We start from the raw sequence: 22,736 nt of genomic DNA on the forward strand, positions 1-22,736 counted from the left end.
TAAGATACTGAGTATTTAGCTCAGTGGTACAGCTTGCCTCACATGTACAAGGCCCTTGGTTCAATACCAAAGAAGGAAGTGGGGGAGGTTACAATGTTGATAAATTTACTACAGATAACAGCTAAATCATAGTAGGTCGGCCACTTTACATAGAGCCAGGATAAAAAAATCAGGAAATAAGAGCTCTTCTGAAGTCACAAAATTCTTCAAATACCAATCTAAGAAAATGCTGCTGTAAAAGATCCCTCATTTAACCGGGTCAGACTGTGGAAGGACTGATGGCCTAGAACATGGTAGAAACAGCAGCTCAATGACCCAACGGTATGTTGGCTCACTGGCTGACAGTGGTCAAGGGAAGAAGGCAGGGAGCTTTGCCAAAACTGCACAACAACCTGGCAGAATGCAGGCCAAAGGTGTGCTCCCCGGTGAGCTGCATCAGAGGTTTCACACTGCAGGGTGAACTAAAGTTCACTGGAAAAATTGAGCTAGCTGCTAGACAAATACTGTGCAGACAACAGTGAAAAGCCTGGAGGGGAAATTAGCCCAGGCTTGAAATAATCAATTATTAAAAATCTCCAGCTTCAACAAAAGTGAAAACAAAGAGGAATGTTCAACTAAAACGAAGGAATAAAAGGAGGGTGAGAAAGACTGCCTGCAACAGCAACTGCACATTGAAGCTTTAACCAAACTTCCTAGGAGCCATTAGAAAGATGCTGGGGGGGGGGGGTCAGGCTGCAGATCCTGTATATGTTCTGCATTGCCCTGCAGTACACACACACTCTCTCTCCGGGACACTATGTGAAGGACGCCTGTCACAAGGACCAGAGAAATGTCAGGAAGAGGCAAGCCTATGGACAGGCAGATCAGTGGCTGTCAGGCAGTCTGGCCCTTGGGAGAAGGGATGTGGAAGGCGACCATCTGAGAAGCACAGGCTTCCTCCTTGGGCGCTGACTGTGAAGACAGCTACACGACATTATCAACATGTTTGATGTCATCCAATTGCACTCTTAAGCATAGTTAAAATGGTGAACTTTATACTATGTGAGTTTCAAACACTAAAAAGCAGTAGTGGCAGGTGATAAAGATGGCACAGACTTAGCCTGTCTGCCCAGCAGAGGCCCACATGAGACTGATGGACCATTAGACTGCAGGCTAGGAGTTAAACTACTGGAGGAGTAAAAGTTTAAGGAAAGGCTACTGTTTGTACAGAGAAAATGATCTGAACAAAGAAAATAAACCTAAAATGGAGAAAGTATGTGAGGTTCTGTCAGAGAGAGGTTTCTCCCCTCACCTCTTCCCGGGCTGACAGCTGTGAGGACCGGCCTGTGGTCACTCATCTTCTCCTGCCTCTGCCTGTGAGAAGCCGCCTCCAGTTCCTTCTTTGCCAGGAGCTTGCCAGATGGGTAGAACAGGCCAGAGGTCTGTGTGCCCATGTCCTTCTTAGACCCACTGGCAGATGTGGGCAAAGGGACATTTAGGGACTGCCAGGCAGATCGGGGCTATGAGCAAGAGAGACAATACACTTAAAGATTAGAATATAATTTAATTAAATTCATCTACACTCAGAGATTATGATTTAAATCAGAATAAAAATACCTAAAACACTTTCTTTGAACTAAAAGTTTTGTTGCTGGGTGGTGGTGGTGATAGCGGTGGCGGAGGTGGTGTGTTCTCCCCACCATTGCCTCATCTTCCTTGCTTGTGTCTTTCCCAGTAACACTTAGCTTGATCCATGAAGGTAGCCCACTCCCCTTGGCCATTTACTGTCCCCAGTTCAGCCAGTTAATGATGTTTCTATCCTGACTGGGGCCTGGAAGGCTTCTACCCTCTCAGTTCTGTAATTCAGTTGAATACAGTCTTTATCACGCAAACATATTTAACTGCTATGAACCAGCTTCTTTGATGGATCTAAGAAAATCACCATGGAAGGCTATGTAGGCTGTCTGATGTCACCACATCTTTAGATGTGCCATTCACATGTCAGACAATGTATGTTTGTGTATTTATTAGGATAAATGTCCTGGTAGAGAAAAGAAAATGTCTAAGAAGGTACTACAAATAATTTTTAGCAGGTGGCAGAGAGTATAAGAAAGAACACCCTTTTTTTTTTTCATTTAAACTGTGGTATGAATGGGCTTCGGCGGGCCCCACAAGTGTGACTTAGTTAAGATGGCATATGTCCTTGACAAGTGCATGCGCAGTCTCTCAGTTTCCATCAGTAAAGAGAGAAGGTAACTGCTGCAGCATTGTGCAGCTTAGAGAATCTGTGAAAGCTAACAGGAAAATGGTTGGCCCTGTGTGTGCTGCTTAGTGACAAGCCAGAGGCTATTGACAGGGAGAAATCTTATACACTTGGTGTAAGTTTTCTAAGACACAGCAGAGCAGGGAAGAAGATTCTCGGAACGCTATTGGAAAAATCCAAGAGAAGGTCATTCTGCCTTGTGCAGAGAGGGTTACTTCTTTCTGGGGCGCTACATCCACTGCCTCATGCTATTAGACTTGAATCTCTGTCAGAACAATGCAATTTTAGTTTCTTGATTTCTTTTTTTTTTTTTTTGAGACAAGGTTTTACATTCTACCCTAGGCTAGATTGGAACTTGTGTAAATATATAACTTTTGAAGAAATCATTCAAGCATTTAAAACCGAAATTAAATTTATTTACATGCCTAATTCAAAGTCCATGAGCAACGTCTACATACTTTAGCTCTGCTCTCCTGGGCTGACTCACAGGGCACACAGTCACAGTTACACCTGAGCAGCAGTTCTTACCTCAGCAAATGGGCGGGGCCCCCCAGCAACTATGGCCAAGCTGTTATGCATTCTAAATCTTGTTATGGACTTCACGTAAATGCCACAGGAGCCACAGAAGCGGGCAGTCAGATGATTGCTGGCCCCACATTTCGGGCAGACAGAGTGGCTAGCAGAAATGCCAAGCTAGCGAACAGAAAATACAGATAATGATTTTAGAGTTTTAATTTGTCCGTGTAAACTATTCTGATACCAAACAATTTCTAGCCATGAAAATAGCAGAGGCTCCTGCCTGCTGACCTAACAGCTCTACCTAGATTTTCTCCTACCCAGAGACCAGCACTTAAAGAAATGTAGCCCAGGCTATCTTTCATAGTATTATAGGTGCTTAAAAATTACTTCTTAAATTTACTTTATGTTCACGTGTGTGAGTATGTGTGTGTGATATTACAGTGCCTGGGAGGAGGTCAGGGGACCTTTGGAGAGTTGGTTGCTTCTTTCTACCACATGGATGATGAGCATTGAATTCAGGACTTCAGGCTTGGTGGAAGGCACACCCACCCACTGAGCCATCTCTCCAGCCTGGTAGTGTCAGTCTAGGGGAAATAATTGGGAACAACCTTAGTGTGCAGCAATGGGGAATACCACCTAAACAAGCCATGATGTGTGCACATAAAGTCTATATTATAGACAATGAAATGTGGAGTTGCTATAGGAAAGCATAAAGAGGAACAAGCACAGTATATTGCCAGGTGGAAAGGCTGGGTCAGTACACTCCAGCCCACTGGGGGACTGAAGGAACACCTGCTTTCTCAGGGGCGGGACTGCTTCCGTTCACTCTAAAATGACCATTTACTCTAAGCCTTTTGTTACTCACATGCTATATCAGATAAACATAAATAATGTGAATATTCTGATTAAAACTTAGGCAACTCCATTCACAAAAGAAATTGCAGTGGTCAATAAATGTGGCAAGGTTTAACCTCAAAATACGCAAAGCAAATGGCAGCGAGAATGGCTGCTCAGTTCCAGCATATCAAACTATTATTTCTATCTTCAAATTCTTTTTTTCCCCCTGGCCCGCTCCAGCTCCACTTGCTCCGGCCTATTTATTTATTGTATATAAGTATATAGCTATCTTCGGGTACCCCAGAAGAGGTTATCAGATCTCGTTACAGATGGTTATGAACCACCATGTGGTTGCTGGGATTTGAACTCATGACCTCTGGAAGAGCAGTCAGTGATCTTAACTGCTGAGCCATCTCTCCAGCCCCTTCAAATTCTTAGTACAGAAAACATAGGAAATGTTTCCTGCAAGACCACAGGGAGACCTTTGGTGGACAGGGTGACCAGCACAAAAAGGGTCAGACTTTTCTCTTGTTAGTGTGGTTGTCTTGTTTCCTTTTGTTTTGTTTTTCAAAACAGACTTTCTCTGTATAGCTCTGACTGTCCTGGAACTCCTCTGTAGACCAGGCTGGCCTCAAACTCACAGAGATCTGCAGGCTTTGGCCCTCTGAGTACTGGGATTAAAGGTATGCCCACCAGCACCTGGTGAGCTCAGTCTTAAAAGTGCCTACCATGGCTCCACACCAGTCACAGAAGGATGCCTCCCAGAGGTTCTGGCAGCCACACCTGGAGCAGGAAATGGTCTCCCCATTTCGAGTGGGCGGACGAGGGACTTCATCTCCATTGCACAGCCACTGCTGAACAAAGCAGCATTGACAGGCAGTCAGAACCATGTTCTCCAGTTCCCGCTCCATCCGAAGAAAGGAATAAAGCCTACAAATGACAGGAACTAGAACTACCCCCACCCTTTGGACAAAAGGAGTAGAGCAGGCTGGCCTCAAATTCACAGAGATTCTCCTTCCTCTACCTCCCCAGTGCTGGGATTAAAAGGTGTGTATCCCTAAGCCTAGCCCACGTTCACCAGTTTTTAAGTTCATATTTGTGGTGCTTTGAATATATTTGACCCACAGGGTAGGTGTTAGGAGGTGTGGGCTTGTTGGAGGAAGGAAGCATGTTACTGTGGGGGTGGGCTCTGAAGCCCTGCCCAGTGCAAAAAAAGTCAGCTTTCTCCTAGCTGTGGTCAGATCAAGATGCCGAACTCTCAGCTCCTTCTGCACCATGCCTGCCTGGAGGCTGCCATGTTCCCGCCTTGATGATAATGGATTAAACCTCTGAACCTGTAAGCCAGCCCCAACTAAATATTGTCCTTTATAAGAGTTGTCTTGGTCATGGTGTCTATTCATAGCAATGGAAACCATAACTAGGAAAATATTCTTTCCTGGAAGCTGCAGGAAGTTGGTGAAAATGATCCTCCTATATGTCTGTACTCCTCTATATCACTGGTTTCTCAGGCTGGGCAAGCCAACTGTTGATAATAGCATATTACTGGGTAACCAAGCTGAGCCAGGCAGGGCCACGACTGAGATTCATTTTCTGCCCTTTGCCCTAATGAAATGTTGCTTTATTTTCCATTCTGGGCATGGAAATGGTAGGGTAAGGAAAGAGCCACTTTTATTCTATCTTGTAAGACCACATTTGAGGCTAGAAAGATGACTTGGTAGCCAAAGAGAACATGTCACTCTTTCAGAGGATCCCAATTCAATTCCCAGCACCCATATAGTAGTTCACAACTGTCTGTAATGCCAGTTCTTGGGGATCTGACATTTTCTTCTGACACACAAGTGGCACATAGAAATACATGCAGACAAAACACCAATATACATAAAATAGATCATAAAATTAAAAAAAAATAAGAGCACATTTGTACTTCATGCTGTGGAACCTGCAGATGCACACAGTAAGTAGTCCGGCATATCTACAGGGCCAGCCGCTAACAGCTTGTTTGTCTTGAGCTACTCTTTAACACACATCTCTAGATGGCTCTCTGGGTTCCTATCAGTCCATAGCCTGGAGGAAGGAGAGAGGCCATATCAGCCCATAACCCAGGGAGCTAAGGAAGGAATATGTCTATGGTCATTAACTTAGTTTCTGTGCAATCAGAGACAGGCTCTTTGGGATAATCCAAAAGGCACAATTCTTTGGAAACTTTTGCTTCAGATCTTACATTTCAATTATCCTAATATTAATTTTTCTTTTTAAAAAGAAAAAGATTTATTTTTACTTTATGTGTGTGAGTATATTTTTCTATATGTATGTATATGTACCATGTACTTGCCTTGTGCCAGAGGACATCAGCAGAGGGCACTGGATTTCCTACAACTGAAATTGTGGATGGCCGTGAGCCACCATGTGGGTCTTGACACTGAAACAAGGTTACCTGCAAGAGCAGTAAATGCCCCTAATTGCTGAGCCACTAAATTAAATTTTGGTAGAGATTTTGCCAATGTAGGGTTCTAAAACACAAAGCCTTCAGATTTTTCATTGAGACTTGTGAAAATCTGAATATGCTTGGCCTAGGGAGTGGCACTATTAAGAGGTGTGGCCTTGTTGGAGGAAGTGTGTCACCGTGGGAGTGGACTTTGAGACCCTCCTCCTAGCAGTCTTCTGGGAGTGGACTTTGAGACCTTCCTCCTAGAAGTCTTCTGTTTGCATTCTGAACAAGATGTAGAACTCTCAGCTCCTACAACACCGTGTCTGCCAACACACTGCCATACTTCCCACCATGATGATAATGGACTGAATCTCTGAACAGGTAAGCCAGCCCCAATTAAATGTTGTCCTTTATAAGAGTTGCCTTGGTCATGGTGTCTCTCCTCAGCAATGAAACCCTAACTAAGACAAAGACTAAAGTCCCAGTGGACTTTTAAAGTTGCTTTAAGCAAAGAAAAATGATCTTACCCTATCCTATCAAAGTTGCTAACACATTGTATATGCATTGCTACTTTCTCCCATTTCTATAAACACTATCATTCTAACACCTAAATCCTCATAAGTTATCAATTTGGGGGCCCTGGAGGCATGTTTTAGCAGTTAAGAGTACTAGTTGTTTTTGTGGAAGACCAGGGTTTGATTCTCAGCACCCCCATGGCATCTCCCAATTGTCTGTACCTCCAGTTCCAGGGGATTCAATGATCTCTTCTTATATCTATGGTCATCAGACATGCACATGGTATACATGCATGCATGCAGGCAAGACATATATATGTAAAATAAAATAAGTAAATCTAATTTAAAACAATTTGTATTGCTCCTAAACAGTTTTGTTGACAGATGAAAACCAGAAATGCAAGAATCATATCATTGGTAGTTAGTATAATTGACTTAAAATGTGTTACTTTTGATGAGAAGCTCAGAAAACCAAAGGAAAGAATAGGAGGAGGAAAGAAGGGAGGGATGAAAGTTGTCTTACATTATTTCTGTAGGCTCTTGCTCTTATAATCTAGGATAGCCTCAAACTCACAATCCTCCTGCTTCAGTTTTCCAAGCATTGGGATTATAAAAGTGTGACCCCACATGATAATAGATCTTTAAATTTTAGAGTTATCTCCAGACTGTTTTCCCTATGTTTATATGAATTTACATTTCCATCAATAGTCGATAAGGGTTCTTCTTTTTCCACAGACTCACCAGCATTTGTTATTTTTGTCTTTTTGATAACTGCCATTATAACTGGAGTGAGGCAATATCTCATTTTAGAAGTTACTTTAATTGTGTGTATGTGTGTGTGCGCACACATGTGCATGCACACATGCTTACCATGGAGGGCCCACGGAGGTCAGAGGACAACTAGTCCTTCCACCCTAGGTTCCAGGGGTCAAGCTTGGGTTGTGAGGCTTGTACGACAGGTGTTTTTTTACCTGCTGAGCCATCTCCCTGGCATCTAGCTACTGGTTAGGGGTACTGAACATTTTCAAGTGCTTATAGGCTAGTTGTAGCACTTTTTAGAGTAGCTCTTTGAGTCCTTTGTTCATATTTTAGCCACCTTTTGCCATGGAGCTGTTTTAGTCTGTCAGTACTGGGGTGGTAACTCCTGGTGAAGTGCAGTTTGAGTGTCTTCTTCAGCACCACTTGGTCTTTGTCCTGCTCATTCCTTTGCTGTGCAGGCTTGCCTCCATTTTGTGCAGCCCTGCTTGTCTATTTCTGCCTTTGCTACTGCATTTTAGGGTCATAGCCAAAAAGTCATCACTAAAATATGGCCTTTGTTTCTTCTAGTAGCTTTGCAGTTTCAAGTCTTAGGTTTCAAATCTTTAGTTCTTTCTTAATTGAATGTTGTACATACAAGGGTCCAGTTTCATTCCTCTGCAAGCTGAGATTTCATTTTCTTAGCACAATTTATTAAAGACATTGTCCTTTCCTCATTTTATGTTCTTAGAATCTTTGTCCAAAATCAACTGGTGTGGGGCTGGAGAGATGGCTCAGGGGTTAAGAGGGTTAAGAGGATCCCAGTTCAATTTCCAGCTCCCAACCATCTGTAACTCCAGTCCAAGGATATCCAATACCATTTTCTGGCCTTTGAGGATACCAGGCATACACATGGTGCACAGACACATATGATAACAAAACACTCATATACATGTAATAAGTAAATAATGCAAAAATAAGTAAATAAGTAAATATTTTAAAAAATCAATTGTTGGTAAATATGTGGGAGTAAAGAGAGACTGATTTTTATATAAAAGTTTAGATCCGTGATTCTCGTAAGATTTTTATAAGAGTATTAAGATAAATAATAAGAAGATTGATCCTTTCTTTGTTAACTACAGACTACAGCCTGCCAGTAAGAGAACTGGCTGAGAAAATATATTGCTTGCTTACACTTTGTTATCCTATAAGAAGTTACTTAAACATAAATGTACATGGGTCCTTGGGAATAATTTGTTTTTTCCCTAACATTTAATCATGTAAAGGTATTGTGAATATGCTGAGTTTTTTAACGTATACCCTTGGTAATCATTCACTTGAGGAAAAGCAGGATGAAACTACATTGTAATTTTTTTAAATCTTTTTTTAAAAGATTAATTAATTAATTTTATTTATATGAGTATACTGTAGCTGTCTTCAGACACACCAGAAGAGGGCATCAGATCCCATTACAGATGGATGTGAGTCACCATGTAGTTGCTGGGAATTGAACTCAGGATCTCTGGAAGAGCAGTCAATGGTCTTAACTGCTGAGCCATCTCTCCAGCACCCCACATCGTAATTTTATATTGCCTTAAACATTTTTTCTGGAATATATAAGCTATGGGAGAAAAAATAAAGTTGTTGGGGTTTGTCGGAGCCTTGCTTCATCTACCAAGGGTGCATGTGTGTGTGTGTGTGTGTGTGTGTTTGTGTGTTGCGTACACACTCGCGTGCTCACTCAAGCTTGTTTTTCACCCTTTTTGCTGGTCCTAGACAAGTAAGTTTTGCTCCCTCAGAGAAAAGCCTGCTGAGTGATTAATCACCAACTCCAGCCCTCTTCCTCAGTGTATCTGACCTGTCAAAGCTTGCTTCAGCAAACAAAGCTTAGCCGCCACCAAAGATAGGACATTCACATGCAGTCCACCTACCTCTTGTGTTGGAGGCAGCGCCCCCTCACAGGTGACACAGTATCTCAGATGAGCAGGATTCCCAGTGCCACAGGTGCGACAGATCACCCTCTCCTTGACAACAGGGAATTACAAAAAGAATGAGCAATGACAGTGTAGAGACGGCCCACAGTCCTGGTGGTGAACTCCTGGTGTTACAGCACCCAGTCAGGAATATTATATTGGTCTGAGGGTTATTGAAAAAAAATGATCATATCTGGCACTATGCCAGACAACTGAACACAGTTTTAAAAGAGACAGAACTGCAAGCAAGCAAACAAATGGAAGATAGGATTCATTTGGTTTGAAGAAGACAATTTGAAATTTTACAATGATTATGTTCCAGTACGGGAAAGCCAACAGTCACCAGGCTCTCTACTTCAGTAGCCTACAGTGTAAAGAGAAAGACTTGAGACCAGTAGAAATAGAGATGATAGAACTAGATAGAGCTAGAAATGAGGAGGGAGGAGATGGGGGTGGGAAGCTGTAACTGCTAATAAGATTAGTACAATTAAGGGGAAACCTCACACTTTGCTCTTTGCCCTGGACTATTGAGAAATGCCTACAGGGCAAGACCCCACCCATGGAAGGCTGTGCTTTGTAAAATGCCAGTTGATTGGAAAGAACTGCACAACTGCTTAGGTCAGGGTTCTGCAGGGTCAGCCACCAAGGATCTCAGGGCGACAACTGTGGCGGCAGGCCAGTTTATCTGGAGATGGCAGCAGAGTTAGTGCCCTCACTCTCAGGGACTGATTTTGCAGCCATAAAACATGCAATGGGGAAGAGTCGTGAAAGCTTGCATCCACGTTTCAGAAAGCTAAAGGACAGGCAGTGTGTAGCAAGGGCAGGTTCCTATGAAGAGTCATCGAGAAGCTGCCACACAAAGCTGGTGAAGTGTAACTCACAATGGAGATGCCAGGATATGAATAGGTCTAACCATTTTCTTTTCTTTTCTTTTCTTTTCTTTTTTTCTTTTTCTCTTTCTTTCTTTCTCTCTTTCTTTCTTTCTTTCTTTCTTTCTTTTTTTTTTTTTTTTTCTTTTTTTTTTTTTTTTTTTTGGAGACAGGGTTTCTCTGTGTAGCCCTGGCTGTCCTTGAACTCACTCTGTAGACCAGGCTGGCCTTGAACTCAGAAATCCGACTGTCTCTGCCTGCCTCCCAAGTGCTGGGACTAAAGGTGTGCGCCACCACCGCCCGGCCTAACCATTCTTTTTCTACACATAGGAAGCCAGCAGCAGATTGAGCAAACAAAAACACAATTCTAAGTCAGTATTAGCCACAATTTTGAAGTCTGAATACTTAGGTAAAGGGTTATCTAAATTAGCTGTATTGCAATTTATCCTCCATTTGCTTGGGGGAATATGTGTAGGCCTCTCCTTTACAGATCCAGGCAGTTATGTATTTGGGCCTTTCAAAGAATCAGAATGGCCAGCCGGGCGGTGGTGGCACACGCCTTTAATCCCAAGTTTTTCTGAGTTCAAGGCCAGCCTAGGCTACAGAGTGAGCTCCAGGACAGCCAGGGCCACACAGAGAAACCCTGTCTCGAAAAACCAAAAAAAAAAAAAAAAAGAATCAGAATGGGTTTGTCTACAAGACATTAGTTTACTATCATTAATCCATTCTGCCAGCTGAAGACAGACACATAATTACTCAAACATTACTTTCTGCATATCTCATTCATGTTTCTAGAGAATCACACTTCCTTACCTTCAAGAAGAGGCTGGCCTGTGGCCGAAGCTGTGGAGCAAGAGGAGCTTCGCACACCACACAGATGGGGGTGTTCATGGGAACCATACTGCCACATTCCGCACACAGGCCCATCTGCTCAAAGGAAAAGGCTAGGTTTGCCTTGGGAGGTGAAGGCTGACAGGACTTAGCTCTTAAAGCTGGATTTGCTTTTGGAGACAGTTGAAATCATTTCCTTTTTCTATGATTTTATCACCACTAAGTATAAAAACCTGCTTACTCTAGAATGTGAACCATAAGCCAAAGGTGACCAACAGGCTGAAGCTTCCCAGGAAATGCCCATCTGCACAAGAGCACAGGTTCTTTTTCTTTTTTATTAGATATTTTCTTTATTTACATTTCAAATATTCTCCCATTTCCTGGTTTCCCCTCAGAAAATGCCCTATAGCCTCCCCCCTGCTCACTCACTCACCCACTTCTGCTTCCTGGCTCTGGCATTCCCCTACCCTGGAGCATAGAACCTTCACAGGAACAAGGGCCTCTCCTCCTATTGATGACTGACTAGGCCATCCTCTGCTACCTATGCAGCTGGAGACATGAGTCCCACCATGTGTGCTCTTTGGTTGGTGGTTTAGTCCCTGGGGGTTCTGGGGGTACTGGTTAGTTCATATTGTTGTTCCTCCTATGGGACTGCAAACCCCTTCAGCTCCTTGGGTCCTTTCTCTAGCTCCTCCATTGGGGACTCTGAAGAGCACAGGTTCTTACAGGCTGTTCTCCCACTCCCTCTCTGGACACGGGCTTCTCCAGCTCAGGGTGGGCTGAGAACAGCAGTGCTGCTGTGGCTGCTACTGCAGGATCTGCCTTATTTGAAACATTGTTGAGATGTCAATCTCAGTGGCCAACAAAGTGGACCAGTGCTTCATGGTAATCAAAGGCCGGGTGAAGTACCCTGGGAATTTTGTTTGTTACTGTTGGTTTTACTACATTGTGAGTAGATTCTTTTGCTTTTATTATTTCTATTTTAACTTCTGAAAAAAAAGAATGTGTGTGTGTGTGTGTGTGTGTGTGTGTGTGTGTGTGTGTGTGTATTAGCAATAGAGAGGGCTGGGAGAGATATAAGTGTAATGCTCATGTATGAGGTTCTCAGAAATATTAAAATGTGTGTGTTTATGTATGAACAAGTTTGTATGTGTGGAAGTCAGAAGATAACTTCAGGTGTCATCATCAGGAATGCTGTTCATCTCATGTGAGATGGGGTTTCTTGTTGGCCTGCAGCTCATCAGTTATGCTAGGCCTGTAGCTCCGTGACTAGCTGTGAGCTAGTTGTTGAGGACTAAACTCAGGTCCCTGTGCTTTCAAGTCAAGCAGCACTTCACTGAGTGCGATGTTCTTCCAGCCCAATGCCCAGAGTTTTAACAGGTAATCTAACTGCAATGTCTCAATACATTCTCAGTGTGCAATGTCTCAATACATTCTCAGGCATCCGCACATCTCTACTTGCATGTGAGGGTGAAAGTAGGCTCAATATTAGTAAAAGCTTAGGCAACCCTGAAGACTGCTTTAAGTTTTATTTTCTGTCCAGTTTTCACAAATCTCTCTCCGTGAAGCCTTACTAGCTCATGGTACTTAAAAACACTTTCGGGCCAACCTTGTCCCATTAAAACAGTGAGATCTTAGTCTGTTTCTTAGTCTGTCTTCTCCAAGGCCACACTAAGGAAATCCTGTTGCAAGTGTGTTTTTCTGTTCTTAAGAAAGCTAGGTAGCAGGACATCAATGTGTTCAAAATTATTTCAGTGAGTGTTTATGTGTGTGGCTCATGTGATGGGCCATTGTCACGGCTACCTATACAGGTCACATAACCTAGGCTACCTATACAGGTCACATAAATCAGAAATAAATGTTTTCAAACATTCTGCAGCTTACCTGAGCCCCTTCTGGGGGTGGAAGACGATAGCCAAATATGGGTGGGACAGGAGCGCCACATTCGTGACAGAAGCGAGCAAAAGGATCAGATGGACGGGAAGCCAGACAGTGGGCACACCTACAATGAAACAGGTTTGCATTAATCCATTAAAGACCCACATTAATATTCATATATATCCAATGAATGGTGGAGGGTGTATTAGCTCCTGACCCCCCAAGGACAACTAGTAAAAGGTTTGTTGGGAGGACAGTTTTATCAGTGATGTACTTATGGAGTAGTAGCCCACGCTTATGCAAGCAAACCTAGTTAAAGCACACAAGCATGCATGCATACACACACACATGATATCAAAGAGGGGAAATTCTTGAAAATGTGTGTGTGTGTAGGTGTGTGTGTAGGTGTTTGTTTATGTGTGTGTAAAAGATTCCTATTATTAATTATGAAGAGAATAGAAATTAGAATCAGAATGATATACCTCTACAATCTCACTAGAGGGTCCACAACTAGGAAGCGTTGGTAAAGATGTAAACCAGGAATTCTTTTTCCCTGCTGAGGTGAATAGACATGATATCTCTCCTTTGGAAACAACTGGATATGACCCAGTTATTCTCCTTCAAGATATCTACCATCAGCATGGAAGCTGATGTACACATAGTAACTTGTATATAAATGTTCACATTAGTTTTTCAGTGTGACTCGCTAGCCAAATACCAGGAGGAGCATGTGCCCTCACCATTGAACGGGTAAGCGAACTGTGGTGTGCCCATTCAATAGAAGGTGCAGTGTACAAAAAGGCTCGTCAGTAAAAGAAGTAAATATTTGATGTCAGCAACATGTATGATTGACAAAAAACAACTATGCTGAATCAATAAAGCCTGCTGAGTGGAGAAAGCGTGCATGCTGCTTTGTCACATTACATATGGAGTCAATGCAATCCAAGCTAGAGTGACAAGAAGCAGATCAACAGCCGACTGGCTGGGGCAGCCTGGAGAACAGTGTTGAGACGTCATTCCCGTGACGGTAATGTTAGTTTCACATACGTGTGCCAATCACGCTCTTCACGGGTATACATTTCAGTGCATGTCAGCCTTGTTTTTCTTTTCAAATTTTTTCCACTTTAAATTTTTATTTTCTGTGTACGAACGTTTTGCCTGCAATGCATGCCCATGCCTCCAGAGGCCAGAAGAGGGTGCTGCGTCCCCTGGAAGTGGAATTGCTGACAGTTGTGAACTACCAAGTGGGGCTGGGGATTAAACACAGGTTCTTCAGGAGAAGCTGCTGCTCTTAAGCACTAATCCATCTCTCCAGTCCTGGCTTCTTTTTCCCAATTATGTTTTTAAAACTCTAAAAAATTTCTAGGCATGGTAAATGCCAACACTCTGAGGCAGGAAGATTGTTTTAAGTTTGAGGCCAACCTGGATTGCATAGCAAGTGCCAGACCAGGTCAACATGGCAAGTCCCTGTCTTAACAAATTTAATTTTTTAAAACTAGGAATGAGCAAAGACAGTGTTACATTTCATTCTTATCTCACAGACCATATGTAACATTGAAGGATGTGAGACAGAGTAGAGAAGGTGATACATACTTGAGGAAGTCTGTCTCCCTCTGTATCCTCATGATCTCGGTGCTTGTCAGACTCTTCTGGCCAGTTATGTGTGCAAAGCCAGGGGACTAAAATGAAGAAGACAGGTAGAGATAGCGACAGACATACAGTCCATATAACATGGTAAAGGCTATAAGACACGAAAAGTCCATTCAAAATTCATTTACCAACATTCATGTTTTAAAACTATCATAGGGAAAAGTTTTTGTATTTATCACTCTGAAATCAACATAATAATTTATTAAGTGCTTTCTACACATGAGTAAATGTGTATATTTTATTCATAACAAAAGTTTAAAAAGAAGGTATCTGGCCGGGCAGTGGTGGTGCATGCCTATAATCCCAGCACTGGGGAGGCAGAGGCAGGCAGATTTCTGAGTTCCAGGCCAACCTGGTCTACAGAGTGAGTTCCAGGACAGCCAGGGATATACAGAGAAACCCTGTCTCAGAAAAAACAAAAAAACAAAAAAGAAGAAGAAGAAGATATCTGAATTTATTAGTAGACAGCTCATATTTTAGAATTGGAAGACTTAAGTTGGTGTCCATTTGTCTTAAGGTTAATATTTCTAGAAAACTCAAAAGGACTCACTTATACAAACAGGTTATTTGAAAAATTTTCTGTTTAGTGCAGAGAGAAGGTCAAAAAACAAAATATCACATGGTCCCTGTCCCTAAAGCACATCATATCTGACAAAATAATTGAAATCTATGGACCTAGCAAGATAACAGACTTGTGCTGTGTTCCATGGGAATCTAGAAGAGAGAATATTCATGCTTGCAGGCTCCCTGGGAGAAGGGATTCTTGGAAGAGGTAGCAACTTAGACAGGCATGGGAAATTAGAGGAAAGTGTGTAAAGCAGACAGAAAACAAAAGGAATCCACAATAGGGAAACACCCAGGTACCATGGCAGGGTAATGCATGGCCCTTCCTGGAATGCACATGGCTTGATGTGGACTACATGATGGGACAGAAAGGATGCCCAAAAAAGAAAGATGAAGGGGAGAAGCTAGCCACACTACTACTGATGGTAAAACGCACTGGCATATGGCAGCCATTACCTCCTTGACATTCACAGTAACACTATTGAGTTATGCTATGCCATGTCATTCAATTGTATTTTTCTAACACTTTGAGACAGGGTCTTGCTCTCTTGGCTATATTTTTCTCCTGTCTCAGCTTCCCAAAACCAATGATTAAAGAAGTAAACCACCACACTGAGCATATAGCATTTTATTTGGATAAATCAGTCTTTCAAAAAAGTTATCAAAAGAGCAAAAATAATTTCTGTTCTCTTTGAGCCGCATGAAAATAAGCTGTAAGCAGTATTTCCCTTTGCCCTAAGTAGATGAGTGTGCATTTCCCAAGAACAACCATACACCAAAGTCAGCAAAGTTACAGGTGATGCTGTTATCTATTCCACAGATCCGCATTCAGACCCTGCTGGTTGTGCCAAGGGTGTTCTGTAGAGCTAGGTATTGTTTTCCTGGTCTGTCATGTCCACTTTGTCGCCTATAATGTGAAGTGCTTCCTCATCACATCCTCAGTCTTTCTTCGTCATCTCTCTTCTCCTCCCTCTGTCCCTCCTTCTTTCCTTCCTTCCCTCCTTGTTGATTTTTTTTTTGTTGTTGTTGTTTTGTTTTTTTGGGGTTTTTTTGGTTTTTTTTGGGGGGTTGGGTTTGGTTTTTCAAGACAGGGTTTCTCTGTGTAGCTCTGCTTATCTTAGAACTTGATTTGTAGACCAGCCTAGCCTTGAACTCAGAGATATCATCCTGCCTCTGCCTCCCGAGTGCTAGGATTACAGTCATGTGCCACCACCACTCAACTTCTTCATCTTCCTTGTCTTGAACATTTTTATGGAGCAGCCAAGTATCAGTGGTGCATGCCTGCTATTCCAGCATGCAAGAGGCAGGATCTATCATCTGTGATACCTCAATATATAAAACAATCAAAAAGCAGGCCATGGTTTGGAGAGAGACTGGGGAGAGGGGATGTTATATGACACGGGTTAGAAGGAGGAAGGGGAAGGAGAAGTGATGGGTTATGTTTTAATATAAAAAAAAAATGAAGCACACATGGCATGCACTCATTGATAAGTGGATATTAGCCCAAAAGCTCAGAATACCCAAGATACAATCCACGGACTACAGTGTGGATACTTTGGTCCTTCTTAGAAGGGGGATCAAAATACCCATGGTAGGAAATACAGAGACAAAGTTTGGGGCAGAAACTGAAGGAAAGGCCATCTAGTGACTGTCCAGCCTAGGGATCCATCCATAAACAATTACCCAACCCAGACACTATTGTGGATGCTAACAAGTGCTTACTGACAGGAGTCTGACATAGCTGACTCTTGAGAGGCTCTGCCAGTGCCTGACTAATAAAGAAGTGGATGCTCATAGCCAACCATTGGACTGAACACAAAGTCCCCAATGGAAGAGCTAGAGAAAGGACCCAAGGAGCTGAAGAGGTTTGCAGCCCCAACAACAGTATGAACAACAAGATGAATCATCCCCAAGAGCTCCCAGGCCTGAGAACATATACTCCAAATGAACTTCTATGTGATTATGATCATGCAGGCATAAGGAAACAACTTTGAGAACTACTGTGCTAACCACCACCCAGTTTGTCTTATGCATGCCACCACTAATTAAAACTGTGTGTGGCCGGGCGGTGGTGGCGCACGCCTTTAATCCCAGCACTTGGGAGGCAGAGGCAGGCGGATTTCTGAGTTCGAGGCCAGCCTGGTCTACAGAGTGAGTTCCAGGACAGCCAGGGCAACACAGAGAAACCCTGTCTCGAAAAACCAAAAAAAAAAAAAAAAAAAAAAAAAAAAAAAAAAAAAAAACTGTGTGTGTAGCTGGGCAGTGTTGGATCATGCCTTTAATCCTGGCACTCAGAAGGCAAAGGCTGGTAAACCTCTGAGCTTAAGGCCAGCCCGGTATGCAAATTGAGTTCCAGGATGGCCAGGGCAACACAGAGAAACCCTGTCTCAAAAAATAAATTGTGTGACTATTTACTTGATTATTATTTACCTGCCTTAAGTCCCTATCAAAGGACAGCTCTATGAACATGAAGGCTTTTCCCTTCGGACACAGTATTTCCAGAGCTGGGACACTGCCTGCAACATGGCTAAATTTGGAGAGATGCTGTCTTAGAGTATGCTGGGAAGCATAAAGATGCCCGGGGCATTCTGGAAACCCTAAGAAATTTCCAGTGATGTTACCTGGGCCTGGTGAGTAGGTAGTCGAGCACTCGCTCCCTCGTGGTAGGCTGGGATTTCCAGTGGACTCTCTGAGAAGCGAAGATCTTTCAGAGTTTTAGGGTCTGCTCTTTCGCCTACCTTGAGGTCTATAATTATATTAAGAATATTGTTCTGTGATATCATTACCATATAAAACCATATGAATATGCCCTCATAGCTAGAAACTTCCAGTAAAGGACCATGTCACATTCTTCCCGTAGCAGCAAAGACTATAATGTCACTCTCCCCGAGTCAGTGAAATAAAACTGAGAAAGAAATAATTGACCCAGTCTAAGAGAATAAACCTTCCTTGGTGCATTCTACAATATTCCATATCAAGTTAAGAAACAGAGCACACCAACTGCAAAGTTAGCAGGCAACATTATTTTAACAAGAAATAAAGAAAGGAAGGGAAGAAGGAAGGAAGGAAGGAAGGAAAGAAGGAAGAAAGGAAGGAAGGAAGGAAGAAAGGAAGGAAGGAAGGAAGGAAGGAAGGAAGAAAGGAAGAAAGAAAGAAAGGAAGGAAGAAAGGAAGAAAGAAAGAAAGGAAGGAAGGAAGGAAGGAAGAATGGGAAAAGAGAAAAAAAGAAAAGAAGCCCGTGGCAGCCTCTTCCTTGCATGGCCACTGCGTTTTTACTGAGGACTCCAGACCTCTGCTGTCTGAATTTATGTGAGACTTCAACTTGTCTTGGAAGACACAAGTTACTTTGTTGGTTTTTTTTTTTTTTTTTAGAAGAGAAATAAACACACACACACCCAAAACTAATGTTGCTGTTATTTGTGTATAGGGTGCATGCATGCCACAGAGGACAACCGTTTGAGAGTCCATTGTCTCATCACACATGGGTTCCCTGGATTCTATCAGGCCATCAGGTTTACATGGCAAATGCTTTTACCTCACCTGATAAGCTCTTCTGCTGGTATACCAAGATGTAAAAAAAGTGAGCTCCTTTTTTAGCCATGTCCTAAACACATTCTATCTACGTGCACCTTTGTAGTTTCCAAAGTAACCAAACCTGAATTTGAATCTAATGCTGACCCTTCCTGTGCAGCTCAGTTTAGCTCAACTCTATCAAAACCCCGCTTTTGTTCATCTGTTAGCTAGAATAAAATAAAAAAATCAAATTGTAGCGTGCCTTCCTGGTTTCCTTATTTCAACACGAGGAACTGAAAGCATGCAGCGAGCAAGCGGCAAGCCTGCTTACTGAGCTCCCTCCCGCCTCACCGTACCTGCAAGCCGTCTAAGGTTAACGTTCCAAGTTGATTTATTTTCAGCATTCTTATACTTCTTCCTTAGTTTTGGTCCGACAAACCCATTTTTTAATTCCTAGGAATGAAGAGATGTTACTTGATTATATATATTTAGACTATAAAAATTAGAAGTCATGGTAGAGACAACGTCATGGTGAACACTTCTTATTTGAAAGGGATGATGGCATTTTCTTTTTTTTATATAAAGCAATGTCTGTTCCCTTTAGAATCAATCCAACAGCTTTCTGTCTGGATTTCTTGGTGAGCCAGCATCTGGCTTGTAGGCCTTACCAGGTCAAGCAGCCAAGCCAGGAGACAGGTTAGAGCACATAGATAGTGCCATTATCAGAGACAGTTAATATTAGAGGGAGAAAAAAGAGTCAGAGAGAAAAAACAGGGTGGGGTCAGACTAAAAAGACAAGCCTTATGCTCACTACCTGCCCAGACAACTCTCTTTTCCCTGGTCTTTCTTTTGTGACTCTGTCCCTTCTATCTGATTCAGATCTGAGTCTCTGCTGGCCAGCTGATCATCACTATGATAATCACACTATAGGTCTGCCTCATCCAAGTTATCCACTGCTGCCTCATAAGATGTGCTGTGGTTCCAGGGTTACCACTGGGCCTAAGTAACACCCCACCTTCTCTGTCACTTTCAGCAAGTACCCCATGACTAAGACCTCTTGCTCAGTTGCTTACTCTCTGACCACCGGTGCCAGCAACTCAGGACTGACATTTCAAACATCCTTCTGAGGTATACAGGTTCATTCTCCAAAGAAGTACAGATCTGTAGCTTTTGCGGGGTGAAGACTTTAATAGAAGTCAGTACACACGGCGATGGTCTGCTAGCCTGACTGCTCCATTCTCCAGATATATACTCGTTGCCCTCCCTTGCCTGTCCCTACACTATGTTGTAAAGTATTGTAGGCCTGCTGACTGTTATCTTGGAGCTTACAAGTGGAAAAGGCTGAGAAGAAACCAAGAACTCACATGCTCAGATCACTTTTCCCCCAGAGAAGGCATGATGCAGGGACAGAGCATATGCAAACAGCTAATTTATCTGGAGTTTATGCAGAGTTCACAAACAAAACACAAAAGCTGAGTGAACACAGAGACTGATTCTTGGGTGGCTGCCCTAATGGTCTCGTTCATAGATAGTCACTAGAGATACTTGAACACAGGCAGTGATGGTGCTGAGTCAGGATTCTGGTCTTAGAAGAGGCTTGACCACGTCTGGGAATCAATGAAGATTCTTCACAATGGCTGATACTGACCTTAATCATAAGGATCTGACTGTGAGTTGAAGTGTTGTGATGGAAGGGAAGATGTGCCCATTGAGCAAGAAAGGATGAAAAATATAGTGACAATCTGAAAACTCTTTGGCTCCATTACTTGCCTGCTTTGAGAACCCCTTGAGAGCATCTTCAACATTGTCTTCAGGAGAGACCATCTTTGGTGGTTCATAGTCCACCTGAAACACCTTTGTCACAATCCCACTGTGTCTGCAGTCTCTGAAAATCATATTTTTAAAAAGGAAAGAGTACATTATACAAACATTCAAGGGAGAGGTAGCTAGCAGTTATGATGCTAAAGTTCCTTAATGTACCCACTAAATTTGTTATATTTTAAGCTGGAAAAGTTAAACAATACTTCCAGCTGAGGAGGTTTAGGGGGTGAGAGGTTGGGGTAATGCCAGCCTTCGGCAGTGGCTATGGTATTCTAGACCCTGCTCCTGCCCAGTGGTGTTCACAGAGCCCCAGCTAGTGTGCACCATTCTTTCTCACCCTGCCCGGCTCCTTGCAGTGGCCTGAATGCTCAGTGTACTGGCCTCAGCTCCAAGGAGCTTAAACCCACGAAAGTGGTTTGCAGTTTTGGTACTGCTATTCTAGGTCTGCTCTGGGTCTTCAAAAACATTCCTGGAAATCCAGGCATAGAGGTACATGTTTGTAATCTCAGCATCAGAAGGCTAGGGTAAGAAGATCCTTCTGAGCTCAAGACTAGCCAGGGCAATAGAGCAAGTCCCTGTCTCAAAACCAAACAATTTCCAAGAGGCATATATAGTCCCTCTGCTTTCCCCTTCTGTCAGTCTTATATGGCCCGGAAAAGCTCTCCTATACTCCAGTTATAAAAATAAATACAACACAGACTGGAGAGAAGGCTCAGTGGGTAAGAGTACTGGCTGCACTTCCAAAGGACCTGAATTAAATGTCCAGCACCCGTGTGGCAGCTTATGGTTGTCTGTAATCCTAGCTCTAGGGGATCAGATGCCCTTCTCTGCCTTCAGGGGCACTGTATGCATGTGGTAAGCAGGTAGGCAAAATACTTTTAACACGTAAAATTATAAATAAAATAAAATAAAATAAAAATACAAACAATTTACACTACAAGGGCACAGACAACTGATAGCTTATTAATAAAAGGCCAACAGAAGTCTCTAATAAAAAGGTTAAAGTGATTTTCTCAGAGGACCACAGTTGTTTTTAAAATGGACCTTCTATGAAGCATCTTCCTTGTAATTATTTCTGGTCCTTTTCTATTTACCTGACAGTTATCATGAAGTACATGGTATTTATATCCAAAATGTACTTAAGTGTTTATATTTAAAATGTTCAATGACCTCATGCTTGAGTTCCTTTTTAAAATAAAGTAGCGTTTATTTCTATTACTGTCATTTTAATAACAGGGATGAATCAAGGTTTGTGTGGGTGGATACCCAGCTCTTGCAGTCCTTAGACCGCTAGCATTCAGCACCCATGGATTGGAGTGCTGTTGCCATCCTACTTTGGTTCTCTACTGCTGGGATAAAACTCCAAGACCAAAACCACTTGGGGGAGGAACAGGCTTACCTCCCTGATGGTTATACCCATCATTGAGGGAATTTAGGGCACGAGCTTGAGGCAGAAACCTGGAGGCAGGAACTGAAGCAGAGACTGTGGAGGAATGCTGTGTACTGGCTGGCTTTCCCATGACATGCTCACCTACCCTTATACAACCCAGGACCTCCTGCTTAGGAGTAACACCGCCCACAGTGGGCTGGGCCCTCACACATCAATCAGTGACTTGCCACACACACACACACACACACACACATGCACACACGCACACATACACATACACACCATACTCCCAACCCAAACTAATCATCACATAATGCATGTCCCAAGGACATTATGTAAGGTTCTGATTTCTCCACATATCAATGGTACTGAATATTATCACTTGGTTATGTTCTCTGTAGATATTGTAGATAAGATGCTCTTTATGTCTTAGAATATGGGTTCGCTACTACAACTAGAACCAAAATAATGACTGGAAAAAAAAAAAAAGAAGAAGCACTAGGCACAGTGCTTCACAGCTTTAGTCCCAGTACTCAGGAAGTAAGAGGCATGCTGATCTATGTGAGTTCAAGGCCAGCCTGGTCTACAAAGTGAGGTCCACCATAGCCAGGGCTATATAGAGAAATCTTGTCTCAGAAAACAAACAAACAAACCAGAAGTGACAAGTGTAAGCAGGCAAAGATGGTGTGCTGGTTTGAATGAGAATAACATCATAGGCTCATAGATTTGGTCCCTGGGGAGTGGCTCAATTTGAAAGATTAGATGGTATGGCCTTGCTGGAAGAAGAGTGTCCCTGGAGATGGGCCTTGAGGATTCAAAAGCCTATGCCAAGCCCGAGTCTCTCCCTATCGAATAGGATATAGTTCTGAGTTACTGTGCCAGTGTCCGCCTGCATGCTTCCCATTATGATGAGAATGGACCAAATATAGCTGTAAGCAAGTCCCCAATTAAATGCTTTTTTTTTTTTTTTT

At 42.8% G+C, this 22,736-nt stretch overlaps 1 protein-coding gene across 11 annotated transcripts in view; it reads right to left on the reverse strand.

Moving 5' to 3' along the window:
• Nucleotides 1–22,736, reverse strand: part of Dzank1 (double zinc ribbon and ankyrin repeat domains 1) — a 47,043-nt gene that overhangs the window by 12,661 nt on the left and 11,646 nt on the right. For 6 of the 11 annotated variants that reach the window (XM_031372106.1, XM_031372109.1, XM_031372104.1 and 3 more), the window contains exons 4-13: nucleotides 20,325–20,439; nucleotides 18,911–19,007; nucleotides 17,663–17,787; nucleotides 14,421–14,506; nucleotides 12,834–12,951; nucleotides 10,932–11,045; nucleotides 9,208–9,300; nucleotides 4,327–4,452; nucleotides 2,771–2,935; nucleotides 1,292–1,499 (exon numbers count right to left, since the gene is read on the reverse strand). In XM_031372106.1, coding sequence (XP_031227966.1) covers nucleotides 1,292–1,499; nucleotides 2,771–2,935; nucleotides 4,327–4,452; nucleotides 9,208–9,300; nucleotides 10,932–11,045; nucleotides 12,834–12,951; nucleotides 14,421–14,506; nucleotides 17,663–17,787; nucleotides 18,911–19,007; nucleotides 20,325–20,439 — 1,247 coding nt within the window. The remainder of the gene's footprint in view (nucleotides 1–1,291; nucleotides 1,500–2,770; nucleotides 2,936–4,326; nucleotides 4,453–9,207; nucleotides 9,301–10,931; nucleotides 11,046–12,833; nucleotides 12,952–14,420; nucleotides 14,507–17,662; nucleotides 17,788–18,910; nucleotides 19,008–20,324; nucleotides 20,440–22,736) is intronic. The other 5 variants (XM_031372110.1, XM_031372111.1, XM_031372114.1 and 2 more) reach the window with 2 other exon arrangements.

The sequence above is a fragment of the Mastomys coucha genome, unplaced genomic scaffold (assembly GCF_008632895.1).
Source record: "Mastomys coucha isolate ucsf_1 unplaced genomic scaffold, UCSF_Mcou_1 pScaffold15, whole genome shotgun sequence".
Classification (NCBI taxonomy): Eukaryota; Metazoa; Chordata; class Mammalia; order Rodentia; family Muridae; genus Mastomys; species Mastomys coucha.